This window comes from Triturus cristatus, chromosome 3_2, assembly GCF_964204655.1.
Source record: "Triturus cristatus chromosome 3_2, aTriCri1.1, whole genome shotgun sequence".
Classification (NCBI taxonomy): Eukaryota; Metazoa; Chordata; class Amphibia; order Caudata; family Salamandridae; genus Triturus; species Triturus cristatus.
Window position 1 is genome coordinate 1,161,989,548 of NC_140584.1, and position 20,407 is coordinate 1,162,009,954.

Consider the following 20,407-nt stretch of genomic DNA (forward strand, 5'->3'; position numbering starts at 1 on the left):
GTTCTGGAATTCTATTACAGGACCGGAGGCTTCGTATTATGCTTCTCTTTCTATTTATTGCTACTCACAGCAGCCAATGAAAACTTGTATTGTATTAACAGAAACTACATTTCCCATGATGCATATATTACATCACATCCTGCAATGCCCCATAAGAGCCACAAACACCGGAACCTGTCCTCTTTCTTTACTGCTCACGCAGAAAGTTAAGTGCTGAGATCGTTATATCGCTTAAAATTTGCTATGTCATAAAAAAAAAAAAAAAACTGGTGCAGAAGAAAGGCGGAGGTTGCAGGTTGGTACTCAGTTTGAAAGAATTCAACCGTTATATGACTTACAAGCACTTCAAGATGGAAGGCATCCATCTGTTAACGGACCTCTTGAAGCAATGGGATTGGTTGGTCCGACTGGACCTGAAGGACGCTTACTTGTCCGTCCCCATATTTCGTCCGCACCGTCGATTCCTTCAGTTTCAATGGCGGAACCGGTCGTACGAATATTTGGTCCTTCCTTTCGGACTTTCCTCGGCACCATGGTGCTTCACCAAGGTGCTGAAGCCAGTGATAGCTTATCTCCGGGAACAGGGGGTTCACATGATTGTCTATCTAGACGACATTCTCATCATGGCGCAATCTCCAACGCTGGCAGCTCAGCAGTTACGCATGACCATTCGTATCTTACAGAACCTGGGGTTCATGATCAACGAGCCCAAGTCTGTTCTGTGTCCTACACAAACGATAGAGTTTCTGGGGTTCATCATCAATTCTCAGACGGCTCAGCTCAGTCTTCCACGTTCCAAACTTCGAGACATCAAGAAGGAGCTATGCTCCCTGTTGTCCAAACAGATGGTCTCACTCAGGTTGATTGCCCGGATAGTGGGCATTCTAGCATCATCCATTCAAGCAATATTGCCGGGTCCCCTACATTACAGGGCCCTTCAGAGGCTCAAGATTCAACACTTGCAGAAGGGTCTCTCTTATACAGACTTAGTCCCCCTTTCACAAGAGGTACGGGAAGAGATTCAATGGTGGCTCGCTCATGTGGAGGCGTGGAACGGCAGAGCCATTTTCGGCTCATTACCAGAGGTTGTCATAGAATCCGACGCCAGTCGTTGGGGTTGGTGGGCGCGCTATGGAAATATTTCCACAGGGGGACATTGGTCCCTCGACGAGCTAAACCTTCACATCAATTGCCTAGAACTTCTGGCAGGATCGTTTGCGATCAGGACACTATCACCCAAACAGGTCTCGTGTTTCATCCTTCTGCGGATGGACAACATCTCGGCGGTTCAATACATCAACAAACTGGGGGGCACGAGGTCCTCAATGTTGGTGGAGATAGCGAAGGACTTTTGGCACTATTGCCTGAGTCATCAGATCTCGGTCATAGCCGAGTACATTCCGGGTCAGTCGAATGTCGTGGCGGATTGGAATTCACGCCATCTCAAAGACTACAGCGACTGGCAACTCCAACCTCAAATGGTTCAGTGGTTGCAGGAGATCTGAGGTCTTTGCAAGATCGACCTGTTTGCCTCCAGACCGAATCGCCAAATGACAAAGTTTTTCAGCTGGAGGCCGGATCCCTTAGCTCTGGCGACGGATGCCTTTTCACAGGATTGGACCGCGAGTTTGAATTATGCATTTCCACCCTTCATTCTCATCCCCCGCGTGTTCACACAGGTGATGCGCCAGAAGGCGGAAGTGATGTTGGTAACTCCCTTGTGGAAGTCGCAACCTTGGTTTCCGATACTGATGGAGGCGAGTTGCGACTTCCCCAGAAGGAATCCCATGGTCCCCAACGATGCTCCACGGCCCTCATGAAGAGATGCACCCGATGGTAGTATCGGGGCAGTTGTCCCTGATGGCCTGGAGACTTTCCGGCAACGTTGGCAAATGCCGGGCTCCCTCTACCAGGAAACTGTATTCTTCAGCCTGGAGGTGTTGGGTTCGTTGGTGCGTGGAACAACACGTGGATCCCGTGGGGGCAGACTTACCCTTTGTTGTAAATTTCCTGTCTGAAAAAGCTTCTGAGGGATTGGCATACCGTTCTGTTAACAATTTCCGTTCAGCCATATCGGCAGGCCACGCTCAGGTTGAGGGCAAACCCGTTGGGATACATCCTCTAGTATGTAAACTCTTAAAAGGAATTAGAGTAGCTAATCCACCTAAACCAAAATACTCTTTCTTGTGGGATGTCTCGCTAGTTCTTTCCTTATTTAATCAATGGCCCAGTAACAATATCCTGACAAGGAAACCACTATCATCCAAACTGGCCATGCTCTTATGCCTGGCGGCTTGTAGACGTTCTTCAGACGTCAAGGCGCTAGATATTACAGGTAGAGTATTTACTCCTGAAGGAGTTTCTTTTAGCGTAACATCTAGGACTAAAACTATGTCACGCAGCGTAGAATATCATGCTTTTCCTGAGAATGCTAAGCTTTGTGTGGTTCAATGTCTTAAGGCCTATGAAGAATGTACCAGGTCTATTCGGCCTGATGGTGTGGTGCAATTGTTGATTGCCTTGCAGAAACCTTACAAGCCTGTCACTGCGGCTACTATAGCCAGATGGTTAAAAAATGTTATGCAAGAAGCAGGTATTAATACTCAAGTCTTTGGTGCGCATTCTGTTCGAGGCGCCATGGCCTCTAAAACATTCATGTTGGGTTCTACTGTTCAAGATATCATACGTTCTGCAGATTGGTCTTCTGAGTCAACATTTAAACAGTTTTATTACAAGCCGGTGGGTGATATATCCTCTGTGGTTTTTCATCCGCGTTAAACTAGCATAATACGAAGCCTCCGGTCCTGTAATAGAATAAAAAATTAGTTAGCATTCGCGCCAAGTATTTTCAATTCTATTAAGGACACGGAGGCGAGGATTATCCCACCCGGTTACATTACAGTATTGTAATTATTACCCACCCGTTTGCAGTTATATTCTCAGTACGCAGAAGTTACGGTTTGTTCTCTCTCCCTTTTTTCAGGGTCAGAAAAGAAGATGGATTAAGTGTAATCCTGGTTGAAGATGATGTTAATCCCAGCTGGTCTGGTTCTTCCACATTGGAAGCTGTTGTTGGACTTTGATTATATTATTGGACTTTAATGTTCGACGCAAAGAAAGAGGACCGGTTCCGGTGTTTGTGGCTCTTATGGGGCATTGCAGGATGTGATGTAATATATGCATCATGGGAAATGTAGTTTCTGTTTATACATTACAAGTTTTCATTGGCTGCTGTGAGAAGCAATAAATAGAAAGAGAAGCATAATCCTCGCCTCCGTGTCCTTAATAGAATTGAAAATTCTTGGCGCGAATGCTAGCTAATTTTTTATTGTTCCTTTATGATGTATTACTTCTAAGTGCTGCCTGGAGTTGGCATTAAAGGAATAATGTATATTGGTAGCCTCCGGTCTTCTAATGAAATCAGGACTCCGATGTTCCTATTCACATACAAGGGATTACAAATTGGAATTGGATTTGCAGTGTGGCATATCAAATCCAGATGTTAATCATTTTTCCACTGAAAGGATAACATTGTATTGACCTCAGAAGGATGAAAGGCTTTGTTGTGCTGGCAGTTTTTGAACCTGAGACCCTGGTGTGAAACACAAATCCCTGGAGCAGATGTGGTAGCTCACCAAGCTTCAGGAACCCACTCTTTGTGGTCTCTACAGATAATAACCTTCAGTTCCATTGTTTTGTTGTGTACATTGTGTTTGATGCAGGACTTTCTGCAGCTGGTGTTACTGTCCAGCACTGTTTACAGCGAGCACTCTGTAGTAACCTCAGTGATACATTTTTTGTTACCCATCTCAGAAGGATGAAAGGCAGGGATGCCCATGTTGGGATCCTTCAAACCCATGTCCTGCAGGTCACACAGAGCACTGCAGCCGCACTACACTGCTAAACACACACACACACACACACACACACACACACACACACACACACAGAGATGTCATCTGCATAAATTAAAATTACAGACAGAGACTTATGCAACATTTCATGCCTCCTGCTGTGCACAATTTCAAAGCACTATGAAAAGAAGGCAAACCCTTCTTAACATTTCTGTTCTACTTTCATATAACTTTTTAATCTTGAAAGGCAAAGTCGTTTTCAGACTGTTTTTGTCTTATCACTGGCCTAATCTCTTTAAGACATTCTTATAAGCTTTTGTTTCTGTTTTTAGTTTTTAGTTGTATTGCACGTGTGCGGACACCCCTGCTGTGTATGTGTCTTCCACCCATGCTGACCTCTCCCTTGCTGACAGTCACCTTGCCAGGAGATGATAAGGCTGAGACAGCAGGGCTGCAGAGAGCAGCATTAAATGACCTTTAGAGGAACAGTGAAATTATTCAGATGAAACTGACCTCGAAGCTTGCTGCCCCAGCCCAGACAACCCATAACAGCTGATGGAGGGCGTTGATGGTGAAGACCTCTTAGCCCAGGAGTTGTTGCTCTCCTGCTTATGTAGATAGCCTGAAAATCTGGTATGAATCTAACCTTCCAGTGCCTACCTTAGACACATCTGCCATTAATAAAAACATATATTAGAGACTGAAAATGGACAATGGTGGCCACCAAATCAAATGGTGGTGGGGTCCTTTATTATGAGGAGAAGCCTAATCAGTGAGGCTGTTTCCCTTACAGCATAAGGCAGAAGGAGGTATGTAATCAACGTATTTAAATACATGGAGAGCCATATCAAGCTGTCCCACGGGATCTGTTTGAACTAGGATTTCTAGGGAGATCAACGTGTCATAATATGAGGCTCTAAGGATGCAGGATTCCTTACTGCCATTCAATGAGTTTTTATAGTGACTAGAGCCACTACAAATGTGGATGAACATAGGTCTAGGTACTTTTCATGAGTCTTGGCCACACCACTTTCTTCAACACTTGACGTCAGTGAGGCACATGAAGAAGAAGACCACGTATGAGTGCTTTTGCCCAGTTCTGAGCTTCACAGTCCCACCACTGGCCTTCCTGCCACACACATTTCAGAGCAGTCAGACGGGTGACAGCGGAAATGCTTAAGTGTCCTATCTCACGGATGGCGGGCCATGCCCAGAGTTCTGAGATGCATTATCTGGCTGTGCAATAAGCACACTGTTTCCCCCTACATGTTCACCACTTCAGGTCAATTCTGGCCTGGATGGAGCCAGAGCACTCCAGCAGGTTACAGGCTACTGTGGGCCAAGTGTTGGTGATGTCATGTGCAGCTGTGGGCTCTCAGTTGGCAGGGAGCAAAGGTAAACAGGGCAGGGCAGAGCTCTCGCCCAGGCAATAGATGTAACAAGGTCTTTCCTCTACTCTTTTCAAATGGCATATGGTTGAGGTCTGCCAGAACCCTACTGCCCCAAGGTGACAAGCCGACAGTGAGTATTCGGGCACATGGTAATGTCATCCAGGACAGGTTGCCCATGATAAAAATGGAGAGGGGTTAACCATGTTGTTTAACTTGTGTAAATCTTTCCTGTGATTGATGTAAGATTGTCAGGGTGCCGTCCAAATAAATACCAACGTGAATATGACAAGGGGCTGGGTTTCCCAACCAAAAGGAAGTAAAGTGAAGATGTGAAAGAGGACCGGTTTGGGATATGAGGATGGAATTTTACCTACCCCTCTAAGCCATTGGGATTCAGTGCCACTTCATGTGAGCACACCCTAAGTATATATGATTTCAGGAGGTGAACCTTCATAGTTGTTCCAGGTTAACTTGATATTTTTGGTAATAGGATCAGGTTTGATTTGACTAATGGCACCAAACTGACTAATGTCTTTGCTCTTCCTTCTCTCGACCCTTCTAGGGAGAAGGATGCCTTGTGGAAGCAGACAGAAGGGCTCTCCCTCGGACAGAAGGTGATGGCTGCATCAGACCCCAACACGTGCAAGACATGCAAGAAGGATTTCAAGCTGCTGTCCAGAAAGTACCAGTGCAGGTACTGCCGGATTTCCCATCTTGATTTAAAATATTTGCATTTATTCGCCACTTTTAATATGGTTATGCAGTTGGAAACAATCACTTCAAAGCACTGTAAGGGAAGGAAGTAGGAAAGCAAAGAAATGTCATACAAGGTGAGAAATAGGTGGTTCAAGGGGAAGGGTGTGAGTTTTTCTAAATCAGAAAATATCATGTTCATACCCTAGAGACACCACCTGAAAAAAAGAATGATGAGGAATTGTTGCTTGTTGAACTTAGAGATCAGAAGGTGTAAGAAATTTTAAGAGGCTTTGGCAGCCTGCTCTAAAGGTCACGCAGGCTGTGGAGTGGTGTGTGGCTCCCTCATTTGTAATCCTTAAAAAGATTGCAATGACATAATCCAGCTCTTTTAAATAGACTGGGGCCTGAACTAATGAATGCAAGTGTATAGCTAAGATCAGATGTAACTGTATAGGTGTTCACTGACGCACCAGCTGTGGAATTACAAAAATATATATTAGAAATCTTTGTGTAAGGCAAATCTTGCAATTATGGAGTACTTCATAAGCCATTTGCTGCAGCAGGAAACCGTTCTACTGTAGCAAAGGAAGCAAAGGTTGCTCTAAGAAACCTACTACCTTCTACATGCAAACTGTACTGAAGCACTCCTGCCGTATCCACCTAGCCTGCACCCATCCTTTACCCCCAGCATGAGCAACCCCTTGGTACCCCACCACATTTTCTATAGCACATTCAGACCTTAGTAGTCCAACGCTACCCAGAAGCACCCCCTCTGTTTCACCTTGCCACACGCTTTGAGTCCCTTCTTCATACGTCATACCTCTGTGGGGAGGTGTTGTTGCACAGCCACCAGAGACCTATGAAGTAACATATTCTGCCAATGGCACATTGCAGTTTCTGTGCTTCATGCAAAGTTGTGCAGATTCAAAAAACTTTACATGGCTCTTCGAAATCTTTGGTCTGGTATTTCTCAAGTATTTTTGCCTTCACTCCCTTGTTTTCTGAACCCTTTTTTTTAGCATTACCATCTTACCCCGGCTCACCAGTGGTAAGCTCTCTTCCTTAGACATGGTAACATTGTCATACACCGATTTAGCACATTTAATTTTTCAAAAAAATTGTACTACTCAGGGCTTGTAAATTAAATGCTGCTAGCGGGCAGCTGCACCCATTGTGACACCCACCAAAGTAACAGTGTAAAACATGCCTCAGGCCTGCCACTGCAGCCTGTAGGGCATTTTTAAATTGCCATTGCGACCTGGCAAAATAAACGTTTGCCAGGCCCAAGCCTTCCTTTTTAATACGTTTAAGTCACTTCTAAGGTAGGATCTAATCACTCCCAGAGCTGGAGAATGGTATTTAAAAAGTAGGACATATGTACTTAACTTTTTCATGTCCTAACAGTGAAAAACTTCAAAAGTTATTTCTCACTGTACTAAAGCTATCTCTTCAATATTCTAACAATGGGTTACCTTATTATGCCTAATGGTGATAACTTCAGTTTGGGAACAGATAGAGAAATGCTTTTTCTGCTCAAACGAATTGTAATTTAAAATACACTTTAATGGTAAAGTTTGAATTTGAATTACTATTCTTAAAATGCCACTTTTAGAAAGTTGACATTTTTCTGCCTAAATCAAATGAGCCTTTCTGCCAGTGTCGGGGGTCACACGAATTTTAGTGCTCTCCTACGTTGTTTTGAGTATTCCTTCCAGACATGGAGACATAACGACCTTGAGTGTGTGGCAGGGTGTTTCTCTCCAGCTCAGGATGCCCCGTGGAATTATAATCAAACCTTCCTGAGCTTCAACGGGCAGCCTCTGGGCTCTCCCAACCCCTTTCTGACTTCTAAGGGCAGCTTACCCTGACACTGAGAAATGCAGCTCACACCTTGGTCTGCCTGCCCTTCTTTACCCTAGACATTTCGAAGTCAAACCCAGGAAAGAGGGAAGGTTAGACAATCGGGCATCCCCACCCACAAGGGTGGCACTGGGTATAAAAGTGGCACAAACCAAAGGAAATGATGGACGGAGTGTTGAACATTGCAAGCACTCACCCCCAGTCAACTGATCTGGGTTTAATCCATCACCGTTCTTTAGCCCACTCTGCCACCCCAGTTCAGACATGGCCATATGCAAATCAGTCTGACCCTGTGCCTCATGGGAACAGTCCAGCCCAAACTGCCAAGCCACGTCTTCCCTGGACCGGAAACAAGCTTCCTAGGACCGGTTTCTGGCATTTCAGCCGTCTTCAGCCAGGCTTGCTTGAATCCAGTGGCAAAGTGAGCAAGGGACTCACGTCTGAGCATACCCTGCCAACTTATGGCGAACAAAGCAAAAACCAAAGGAAACAGTCCCATCAGGTTCAGGAGAATGGGCAGATGTCTCTCTGCTACCAAGGATGCGGAGAGCATCAAGAAATCCCTAGATTGTGTCAGTGCTGCAACTGGTATGATGAACTGAACACAATGGACCCACCTTCGGGTACCAACTCAAGCCGCACAGCCGAATGTTTGAATGAATCCAATCAATCAAATTGTTAATTTATTCCTCATTTTGATCCAATCTTTTACTCAATGTTTTCACCAGTTTTCTCATTCTTCAATTCATTTTATCCATTCATATTCCACAGCAAAGATAATCACATAAACACCGGAGCGGTGATAGCTTTCTCATGTCACGTCTTTATTGAGAACTGCCCAATGCATTTCGGGATTTCCCTTCATCAGGGGCATCTGCAATACAATTAATGTTTTGAAGACATTCATATGCAAAACCAATGTCATGATTCTCATATATCTAATTAAATCTCTCATAAAATAACAAACTACCTTAATCTACTGTGGTTTAAACTGGGGTTTTATGTCTATGTTTAAAATAAACATAACGTCAATCACAATCCCGTTATCAAAAAAACAGCGTTTTGTTTATGCTCAACCCTACAAAACATTAATTGTATTGCAGATGTATTGCAGATGCCCCTGATGAAGGGAAATCCCGAAATGCATTGGGCAGTTCTCAATAAAGACGTGACATGAGAAAGCTATCACCGCTCCGGTGTTTATGTGATTATCTTTGCTGTGGAATATGAATGGATAAAATGAATTGAAGAATGAGAAAACTGGTGAAAACATTGAGTAAAAGATTGGATCAAAATAAGGAATAAATTAACAATTTGATTGATTGGATTCATTCAAACATTCGGCTGTGCAACTGGTATGATGCCATATGGCTATATTTATGATAGACCAAATCATTGTCATGGTTTCTCAGACATGCCAGTTGTCATCCAAGTGTGCTACGCAGAAGGATAGCATTGTGTCTACTTATGGGGCTATATTATTTGTTTATGAATAATAACCAACTCTGTGATATTAAAAATAGAGTGAGCCATCAATGGCACATTTTGGTAGCTAAAAGATCATTGGTTTGGTTTGGGGAAACTGTTGACAACTGAATCTCTGTTTTTAAAATCGTCGCATTGCTTTTACCTTGCACACGGAGCTGTGTTCAATGCTCCTTAGGCCATTTCGGTAGAGCTGGTCACAGGTTCAGCTGCACGCTGACACACCCCCCTCACGTGACTCGCACACTCGGCGTTATCAGGAGCCGAGAAGCGAGCGCACAGCGGACATTCCTTAGACAGAGTCCTTTTGGGAAGTACTGTTATTGGTTTGGTTTGGGGAAACTGTTGACAACTGAATCTCTGTTTTTAAAATCGTCACATTGCTTTTACCTTGCACACGGAGCTGTGTTCAATGCTCCTTAGGCCATTTCGGTAGAGCTGGTCACAGGTTCAGCTGCACGCTGACACACCCCCCTCACGTGACTCGCACACTCGGCGTTATCAGGAGCCGATGACGTGTACGCGCGCAGCGGACGCGCACAGCGGGCGCGCCAAAGGCGAGCCCGTCTGCGCCCGTCCGCGCCAGCTCCGGGCCCAGGGCCACCCCCCCTGGCCGGGCAGACCTGTCTCACCAGAGCACTAGGATATGTTACTCATATTCCCAGTTGATGGATCTTAACTCAGGGGCCCCTAGCGTTAGATGCTTAGTTTTGCCCCCCACTACTTGTCTAACATCCCTACCCGCCACATGTCCAGGCTGCAAATTTGCTCTTCCCTGTCCCTCCCCTGTAAATTGCACTCCTGGCCCAGGACCCATCCACCATTTCCGAGTAGCACTTATCAATGCTCGCTCTCTTCCGAGCCATTGTTGGGAAATAAGGGAACTTATTACAACTCACGAACTGGATATCCTGTTCATCAGTGAATCTTGGGGAGATGCCTCCTCCGGTCCGGATTTCTGTTCAGCCACCCCGCAGGGTTTCTGTGTGGTGAGACAGGACAGATCTACGGGGAGAGGAGGTGGCTTAGCCATAATTCACAATGCAGACCTAAGAGTCAATACTGACCCTTTAAGTCGACCGGACTGCGAAGCGTTCTTTTTTTCCATTTCATTCAACCACAATCAGTCCTTTAAAGGGATTTTGTTATATCGTCCCCCTGGCCCACATTCGCGCTTCCTTCTGGCCTTGGAAGAATTTGTAGAACTAGCTATAAACCATTCGGATTTCACCATTTTAGGAGACTTTAAATTCCATTTAGAGGACTTAGGGGACAAAGACACTTCCCAATTACTAGCTGACCTACAAGTGGCAGGCTTATCGCAACTGGTGAATGCCCCCACTCATCAAGCTGGACACACGCTGGATGGGCTGTTCACCAACAACCCCAAGCTTTTTCTCTCTTTAGTTAGTCCTGTGGTATGGTCAGACCATTCCGCGGTTATTTTTACCATCCAGACTAACAATCGCAACCTCGTCAAACCCATGCCCCGCATTTCCATCAGCTCGAGAGCCTGGAATAACTTTGATCACCTATTTCTTTCCCAGACTCTAATAGACTCCCGGTACGAGGTTTCCCCTAATCCCAGCGTAACGTCCAGCAGATACCAGAAATGGATTTCTGACGCAGTAAACCATGTGATTCCGGCCAAATCTTTTATTTCGAACAGGGCATCACCTTCGGCCCCGTGGTTTACGGACGATCTCCGATTACAACGTCAACATTGTAGGAACCTGGAAAGGCTGTGGAGAGAGCATTATAACCCTGTCGATAGGCAGACCTATAAGGATGCCCTTGCACTGTACAAAAAATCCATTGTGAAATGCAAGAGTATCTTTTTTCTCGCCCAAATTGAATCAGCTCAAAACTCAGCTAAAAAGCTGTTCCAGGTAGTTGATGCCCTCTCCAACTCCCCCACAGGCCCTCCGACGGAACCTTCTCAAGTTCTGTGCAATACGCTGGCCACCTTCTTTTTTACTAAGGTCTCCAAGATCTATTCATCATTCTCCCTCCCCGCTTGCTCTGTTGCTCCCGATCCCCCTCCTTACTCGCCCAAGTTCACCAATTTTCTCCCGGTCTCAACTGAACACATTAGCAGGTTGGTCACTTCTATCAAATCTGGATCCCCTTTGGACCCTTGTCCCTCTGCGATATTGAACACTCTCACTGAGGTTATAGCACCTCCCTTAACGGTCCTTTGTAACTCCATTTTTCAAGCAGGTGTTTATCCGGAAGTCTGGAAAGAGGCAGTTATTAAACCTCTTTTGAAAAAACCGTCTCTGGATCCTACTGATTCAGCCAACTATAGGCCTATCGCCTGTCTACCCTTCCCGGCTAAAATCTTCGAGTCAGTTATGAACCTGCAACTTTCCGAGTTCATCGACCATCACAATCTTCTAGATGATACTCAATTTGGGTTCAGGAAATATCATGGCACGGAAACGGCCTTGATAAAGGCTTCTGATGAGATCAGGACCATCATGGATCAGGGGGGGGCGGCGGTTTTGGTGCTCCTTGATCTGTCCGCCGCCTTCGACACGGTCGACCACTCCATCTTGGTCGACCGTGTCGCATCCATTGGTGTAACTCATCGTGCAAAAGATCTCATTGCTTCGTTTCTGGCCAACCGAACTCAAGCGGTGAAACTGGGTAATTTCTACTCACCCACTTTCTCTCTCCCCTGCGGGGTCCCTCAGGGATCCTCGCTAAGCCCCACATTATTTAATATATATGTGGCGGATTTGGCGAGGGTTATAAAAGCTCATAGGTTGCTGTTAACCACCTATGCTGACGACACCCAACTGGTGTTGTCTGTTCACAAAGATGGTCCCGCAGTCGCTGCTAATTTTCAGGAAGGGATGATGGCCATCAGCTCGTGGATGGCAGATAATAGTTTAAAATTGAACTCGGATAAGACCGAGGTGCTAACCTTTGGTAAGCTTTCCCCTAAGTGGTCTTCAACCTGGTGGCCCAGTGAGATGGGTCCCCCCCCCCACTCCAGTAACCAAGGTTAGGAATCTCGGTATCTTGTTCGACAATAAACTTTCTTTTAAACATCACTTCAACGCAGTGGCGACATCATCCTTCTATATGTTGAGAAAAATCAAGAAGTTGTTGCCATATCTCCCTTTCGACTGCAGGTAAAACCTTAATCACCACCCTCGTTTTTTCAAAAATGGACTATGGCAACGGTCTCTTTCTTAATGCTCAGGAGCAGGTCTTAGCCAAGCTGCAATCTGTACAGAACGCGGCAGCAAGATTACTGCTCGACGTTCCATTTCGTCATCCTACCTCTGCGGCCATACACCATCTGCATTGGCTGAGAGTAAAGAGCCGCATAAAGTTCAAGGCTTTATGTATTGCCTATAAAGCCATTCATGAATCAGGACCCAAGTTCCTGAAGGACGCTTTCCAAATCTATGTCCCCATAAGAACTTTACGATCAGCCTCCACGCATATGCTCCCGGTACCACGCACCAGAACCTCCACATGGGGAGACAGACGCTTCCTGGTAGCAACTCCCAGGCTGTGGAATTCTCTCCCATTGGTCATAAAAACTTCCCCTACCCTTACCATTTTCCGCAAGCTCTTGAAAACTTGGTTATTCAACCAGTGATCCCTTCAGATGCCTCTGTCTTTAGGAAGTTCTTATGCGCCGAGACACCCTAGGGTATTTGTGCGCAATAAAAATCTCAAAAACATAAACATAAACATCATGCTACATGTCATATTAATTAATATTCGGAGAAATCCTTATGTCCGAGGCGAATGAGCTGTAGGTCATATGCATTAGCATAGATCGCAATCTGGTGATGGGCCCGGATGTTTGCACTTTGTTTTTGTTCTTAGAAGTCTTTGTAGTCACAAGGTAGGTGACTTCTCCCTTTGGTGATAGTGCGCATGATCATCGACTCCATCCCCAGAAAGTTTTTTTCCGCCATCAGGTTCAAATGTGTATTGCTGCACCCCAGTTCGCCATTGTTTTTTAACCCCTTCGACGCGCAATCCTCTACCCTCGACAGTATTGTCTTTCGATCGCGTTTCCCATTCCACGGGTATCGTATACACAGTAAAAACCTTTGATTGGGAACTTCCAGACAGGCCATCGGGCCTACCCGTGCAGACCACACCAGCAGTTGATGGAAGGAACTCCGTTCAAACTATGTCCTGTGTGTCGTGCTAAGTTTTCAGGCACTGACTTGCATGAGGTCTGCAACCTGTGCTTATCCCCAGAACACGCTGAAAAATCCTGCGAAGCCTGTCGATCATTCTGATCAAAGAAGACCATCCGTGATCGTCAGGCTCGACGCCACGGCATGCAATGCGGCAGCAGCTCCGTACCGGACATCTTCGGCGAAGAAGAAGAACACCATTCTGCCGCACAAGCTGAAGAAGAAGAAGTAGAACTGGTCTCCGTGTCCAAAGCCTACTTCGACATGGAGGAAGACCTGAACGTCACTCCAGGTCAACGTGCCGTGAGTACTGAACGTCACCCCAGGTCAACGTACCGTGAGTACAGATCCCCATGTACCCACTAAAACAAAAGATATCGGGCTCCGCTCGACACAGAGAAAGAGTTTCAGATGCCCCGCCCTATGAAACAATAACACAAGCCTTCCAGCCCCGGCTCGAGCCAGCCCCAGTCCGGTGCCGAACCAACACCTTCGGCACCGAAGCATAAGGACAAACATGTGCCACGTTCCAATGCCGCCGGCACCGAAAACATCTTCGACACCGAAAACCTTGTAGCCGAAACCCTCCAGAACAAAAGACTTGGAACCAAGGTTGTCCAAGCCTAAAGCCTCGGAGCTGAAATGCTCCACACCCAAAAGCTCGGAGCCCACAACCTACACGCCGAAGAGTTCGGAGCCGAAACATACCACTTCGAAGACTCCACAGCATAAAACGGCCAAAACTAAACATTCAGATCCAAAACACTTGGTGCCTAAAGACACTGAGCCCAAATCCTCGATGCCGAAATCCACTCCGAAAGGGACAGATACCCCTTCCAAAGAATTTAAATCTGAAGACACACCTCTGGATCCAAAACAAAAAAGGCTTAGGGGTCTATTACGATGTACGCCCGCCACCGCTACGACTAAAGGGACCGCCCGCCATAGGTGCGGCGGTCCCGCCATACAGCTTAGGATGCGCCCGCCACACTGGCAGGCGCATCCCGCATTTTGTACATTGAGGTGGGCGGTGCTGTAAGCAGCACCTGCCGCAATGTAAAACATGCATGTAGTGCTTTTGCATGCACAACGTGGCAGGCACCGCGCGGTGCCTTCCACCTTGTGCATGCAAATGCAGGGGGTACCATAGGTAACCCCCATGTACACCCCCCAACACTCTGGGGGCCCACAAGGGTCCCCCTACAGGAAGGACCTCATGCCTTTCCATGGTGGCAACGCTGCCATGGAAAGGCTCTCCTCCGCCACCGACCCCATATTAAGCCCCTTTTCTGCCCGGTCGACTCATCGACAGGCAGAAAAGCGACAGACGGTCTTCCCAACCGCTGCGAACCCCCCCGCCATCCTAATATGGCAGGGGGTCATCCTGGCATGGATAGCAGGTGGATCGCCCCCACCGGGCCGGCAGTGGCTACCGCTTGCCCGGCATGTGCGATCCGCCTGTCATCCTAATATGCCCCTTAGTATTGATCCAAAAACTGGACACCTTCTGGCTACTCTTCCTAAGAAACTAAAGTTAGACCTCCCACAAGATGACCCTATACCTCTAAAGTAACAAAAGTGATATGGGCACTAACCCATCTCCCCCTTACATACCTCCATCTCCTCCTCCTATTCCTAACATTACACCAGCAAATTCACCACCTCCAATGTCACCTGACACACAGGATGACGATTTTACGGATGGGGATGGGGATGGGAATGGGGATGATGATCATCATATCCCTCATGGTCCAGACATACCACATGACACTGATCCCTGGGATGATTATGATAAGGATCCAGGCCAACCTAATGACCCGGACCTGTATCCCTCCAGACCATTAGACTCTCTAGTTGTGTCTAACGCCCGCAAAAGAGCTAGCTCTCAAACTACAGGCAACGCCCCTCCTTCGGATAAGGAGTCTAAACTTATTGATGCCTCTGGCAAGAGAGTAGCTTCACAAGCCGCCAATTATTGGCGTATTGCCAATGCTCAGGGTCTCTTGGCACGCTACCATAGGGCACACTATGATGAGTTGGAAAAACTCATGCAACATTTACCAGAGGAGTATAAAACTAAAGCAAACTACCTCATTCAAGAAGGGAAGCTCATCACCAACACTTCCATAAAATGCACTCTAGATGCAGCGGACACAGCTTCTCTTGCTACAAACACTAGCATACTGTTGCGGAGACACGCTTGACTTCGCATCTCTTGATTCAAGCAGGAGGTACAATCCTCCATACTTAATCAGCCCTTCGATAAAGAGCATCTTTTTGGGCCATCAGTAGATACTTCATTAGAAAAAATGAAGAAAGACCCCAAAACTGAAAAATCCATAGGAGCCCTACAATTAACTTCTAGTAGGGGTTCCTTTTGTCGCTCCTTTTACAGGGGTGGCTCAAAAACACTGTCATTAGAAAATCACTCCTCCTCTTACAAAGGTAACAACCAATCTAACTCCTCCAGAGGATATTTTTGTGGAAGTTACAGAGGAAATAATAAAAATGGAAGGGGCAGAGGTAACTCCACCCACACTTCCCCTGCCAATAAACTGTGACTTCCCTCCATTACCCCCGATCATTCTACTCCTGTCGGGGGTGGTATCTCACAGTTCCTACCTGTTTGGAACTCAATCACCTCAGACAAGTGAGTAATACATTTTATCCAACATGGTTATTGCCTGGAACTTACCAGTACTCCACCAACAATCCTTCCCAGACAGCGTACAATGTCACCAGAACATCTCACCCTGTTAAAACCCTGCTCACAGCAGAAGCATCCCTCACCGGTTGGGCAGCTCATCTTCATAAACATACCATTCAGGGTATGTGGACTCTACAACAAAACCATCTGGAGCTGCTAGCAATTTTTCTAGCACTCAAAGCTTTTCAGATGATCTAGTAGGCAAAGCTGTCCTAGTTCGTACAGACAACATGACAGCGATGTACTACATACAAAAACAGGGAGGGACACACTCTCTACAGCTTTCACGCCTAGCTCAAAGCATAGGGAGATGGGCCATACCTCAAAAAATAAATCTCCTTGCAGAACATCTCACAGGAGTAAACAATCAAATTGCAGATCTGCTAAGTCGTCAAAGACAGCAGATCCACGAATGGGAACTACACCCTCAAGTTCTTCTTCCATTTTTCCAAATGTGGGGCTACCCAGAGATAGATCTGTTCGCCACACACCTCAACGCAAAATGCCCAAACTTCGCTTCCAGGTATCCACACCCATTGTCCAAAGGCAATGCGCTATGTATCAATTGGTCAGGGATATTGCTTATGCTTTTTCACCTCTCCCGCTAATTCCATTAGTGGTTTGGAAGCTCAAGCAACATTCCCTCACAATGATCCTAGTTGCTCCCACATGGGCTCGACAACCATGGTTCACAACACTGTTGGAACTATGAGTCGTTCCTCATCAAAAACTACACCTCTCCCCCAAGCTTCTCACTCAGAACCATGGAGAGATAAGCCATCCAGATCCCAGTCAACTCAACCTTGCGATCTGGCACCTAAAATCATGGAGTTTGGCTACCTTTATGTCCCACCAGACTGCATGAACGTCATTAGAGAGGCTAGACTCCCTACCACAAGAGCGTGCTACACAGCAAAATGGAAACAATTTGTAATTTATTGTAATAACAATCAAATCAGTCCGCTTGATGCTTCAATTCAAAACATCATTTGCTATCTGTTACACCTACAAAGGGCTAACTTAGCATATACATCAATAAGACTGCATCTTGCTGCAATAGCGGCTCACCTACAAAACAGACAACACTTGTCCTTGTTTCGTGTACCCGCTATCAAAGCTTTTATGGAAGGACTCAAAAGAATCATTCCTCCTAGACTTCCACCTTCTCCCTTGTGAAACCTTAATATAGTCCTTACAAGACTCATGGGCCTGCCATTTGAGCCTTTGCACAAATACGAACTACAGTTTCTGACTTGGAAGGTAGCCTTCCTTATAGCCATCACATCTCTTAGGAGGTGAGCTCCAGGCACTAACTATACAAGAACCATTTTTGCAAATTCACCACAATAAAGTGGTTCTTAGGACAAACCCAAACTTTTTACCCAAAGTCGTTTCTGCCTTCCATCTCAACTAGTCGGTTGAGTTACCCGTGTTTTTCCTCAACCAGACTCGGTAGCAGAACGTGCTCTTCACACATTAGATGTGAAAAGAGCGATACTTTATTACATTGAAAGAACCAAATCTTTTAGGAAAACTAAACAACTCTTTGTTGCTTTTTCCCTACCACATAAAGGCAATCTCATTTCAAAAGCAGGTATTGCACGGTGGATAGTTAAGTGCATCCAAATATGCTACCTTACAGCTAAACACACCTTAACAATTCACCCCAAGAGCCCATTCTACACGCAAGCTAGGGGCTTCTATGGCATTCTTAGGGAACATACCCTTAGATGACATCTGCAAGGCTGCAACATGGTCTACACCACACACATTCTCACAAAGCACTATTGTGTAGATGTGTTAGCAAAACAACAAGCTAGTGTGGGCCAGGCAGTTTTAAGAACACTGTTTCAAACCACTGCAACAGATACAGGTTAGCCACCGCTGGGAAGATAACTGCTATATAGTCTATGCTAACGGATATGATCTACAGCTCATATGCCTCGTACGGAAAATGCTACTTTTCCAGTTTGCATCTGTTCTTAGCATATTATAAAGCTGTAGATTCATATGCACCACCCGCCTTTATCTTTTGCAGTATTATCTTACTTAGATACACTATACATGGACATCTCATTCCACTTTTACTAACTCCATCATTAACCCTCACGGCAAAACAATCTGGGGATGGAGTCGAAGACCATGCGCAGCATCACCAAAGGGAGGGGTCACCTACCTCGTGACTACAAAGACTTCTCCGAACAAAAGCAAAGTGAAAACATCCGGGCCCAACACCAGATGGCGATCTATGCTAACGCATATGAATCTACAGCTTTATATGCCAAGAACAGATGCATACTGGGTAAGTAGCATTTTCCTTAGTAAGCAGAAGCAACAGCATACTGATAAATGTATTGTATTGTATTTGCATTTCTATAGCACTTACTATGCCTGTCAAGGCATAGAAGCACATTATGTTAGGCAGAAAGCTCCTCCATAACCCAAGGCCAGTAGCGATAATCAGTGGTTATTGATTATTGTTGGTTATTGGGATTAGTCTTGTGCTAGCAAGGAAATCATTGCATGCACTCACGCCAGTTTCCTTGCGGTGCATTAGCTTGACTAAATTGACTAGCTCCTGTTAGTGGGGCTATCTGAGTTCAATTTGTCTTCGCCAGTATCCACAAACATGCTACCCCGTAATTGTAACCTCCCCCTCCCTTTTGTAGGTGTTGGTACACTCTCAGCTATAGCTTTTAACAAGTATGGGCAACATTTGAGATTTCCCCTAGATTTTAAGTAATATCCCCCCTTTGAAAAGGTGGCTGAAGTTTCTGCTTCCATTGTCAACATGTCAGAAAATAATGGAAATTTAGGAACCAATGCTGTAGTTGAACAAAATCTCAAGAGTCTAAAACAGAATCCGTATTTGGTATAGCTGTTCACAGCCATGGTAAAAATCTTGGAAGTCCCCAGTTACGTTGCCCCCCCAACCCGCAAAAAAGCAGTAAAAAAATAAATAAAGCGATAATAAACATGTTTTATTATCGTTTTATTATTCATTCATCCGAGTCGTAGGGGCGGGTTCATGAGGATGACAGGAGGAGTGGCAGTGCACTGCCTTCAGTGCGCAAACAGTCATGTGCATTGAACTCTCCAACCCAGCTGCGTTCTTGGGTAGGAGAGAGCAGGCACTGACTCCGAGTCTGCCCTGGAGCGCAGATGAAGGTTGCTCAGGCCATGCATGAGAGAAGCTTCAGGATTGGCCACAGGGCAGTCTGGGAGCCTGTGCCTGCAAGAAGAGGAGCAGAATAGCGCAACGTGGCAGGCTGCAGGTCAGTTTTTTTGACTTAACCTGTGACCTCCTATGCCACCCCCCAAACCCCCCCCCCCCCCCCCACCCTCCACCCCTCCACAACACCGGCCGCTGCTGGAAGCACCAGTAAACTTTCTTCAGTTACAATGTCTTTCTATTGTAACAGAATACCTTACAGTATACCTTCTTCAGTTATATACATAGTAACACAATTTATTACAGTAAACCTTTGCCAGTTAAAATGTCTCTCCATAGTAAAACGATGTATTACAGTATACTTACTTCAGTTATAATGTCTCTCCATGGTAATACAGTGCTTAAGTTATAATGTCTCTCCACAGTTATACAATGTATTACAGTATATCCTCTTCAGTTATAATCTCCCCATGGTTAACCAATATATTACAGTATGTCTTCTTCAGTTGTAACTTCTCCATGGTTATACAATGTATTACAGTATGCCTTCTTAAGTTATAATATTTCCACATTGTAACTATACATTACAGTGTAAAGGCGTCAGTTATAACTTCTCCATGGTTATACAATGTATTACAGTATATCTTCTTCAGTTATAACGTCTCCATGGTTATACAATGTATTACAGTATGCCTACTTGAGTTATAATATCTCCACATTGTAACTATATATTACAGTGTACATTCGTCAGTTATAACCTCCCCATGGTTATACAATGTACTACAGTATGCCTTCTTGAGTTATAATATTTCCACATTGTAACAATATATTACAGTGTAAATTTGTCAGTTGTAACCTCTCCATAGTTATACAACGTATTAAATCAATCAATCAATCATTTGCTTGTTAAGCGCGACTACTCACCCGTAAGGGCCTCAAGGCGCTGGGGAGGAAGGGAGGTGAAGGCTCCAGTCCCTCAAGGAGGGGTTCTGTCCAAGAGCCAGGTTTTGAGGTTTCTCATGAGGATGGGGAGTGATGTTGTCTGTCTGAGGTGGAGCGGTAGGGCGTTC

The 20,407-nt window shown here is 45.5% G+C and overlaps 1 protein-coding gene across 5 annotated transcripts in view; it reads left to right on the plus strand.

The window, feature by feature from the left end:
- Window positions 1–20,407, plus strand: part of LOC146859332 (uncharacterized) — a 497,958-nt gene that overhangs the window by 458,723 nt on the left and 18,828 nt on the right. For all 5 annotated transcript variants that reach the window (XM_085650008.1, XM_085650007.1, XM_085650010.1 and 2 more), the window contains one exon: window positions 5,808–5,939. In XM_085650008.1, the coding sequence (XP_085506134.1) occupies window positions 5,808–5,939 (132 nt within the window). The remainder of the gene's footprint in view (window positions 1–5,807; window positions 5,940–20,407) is intronic.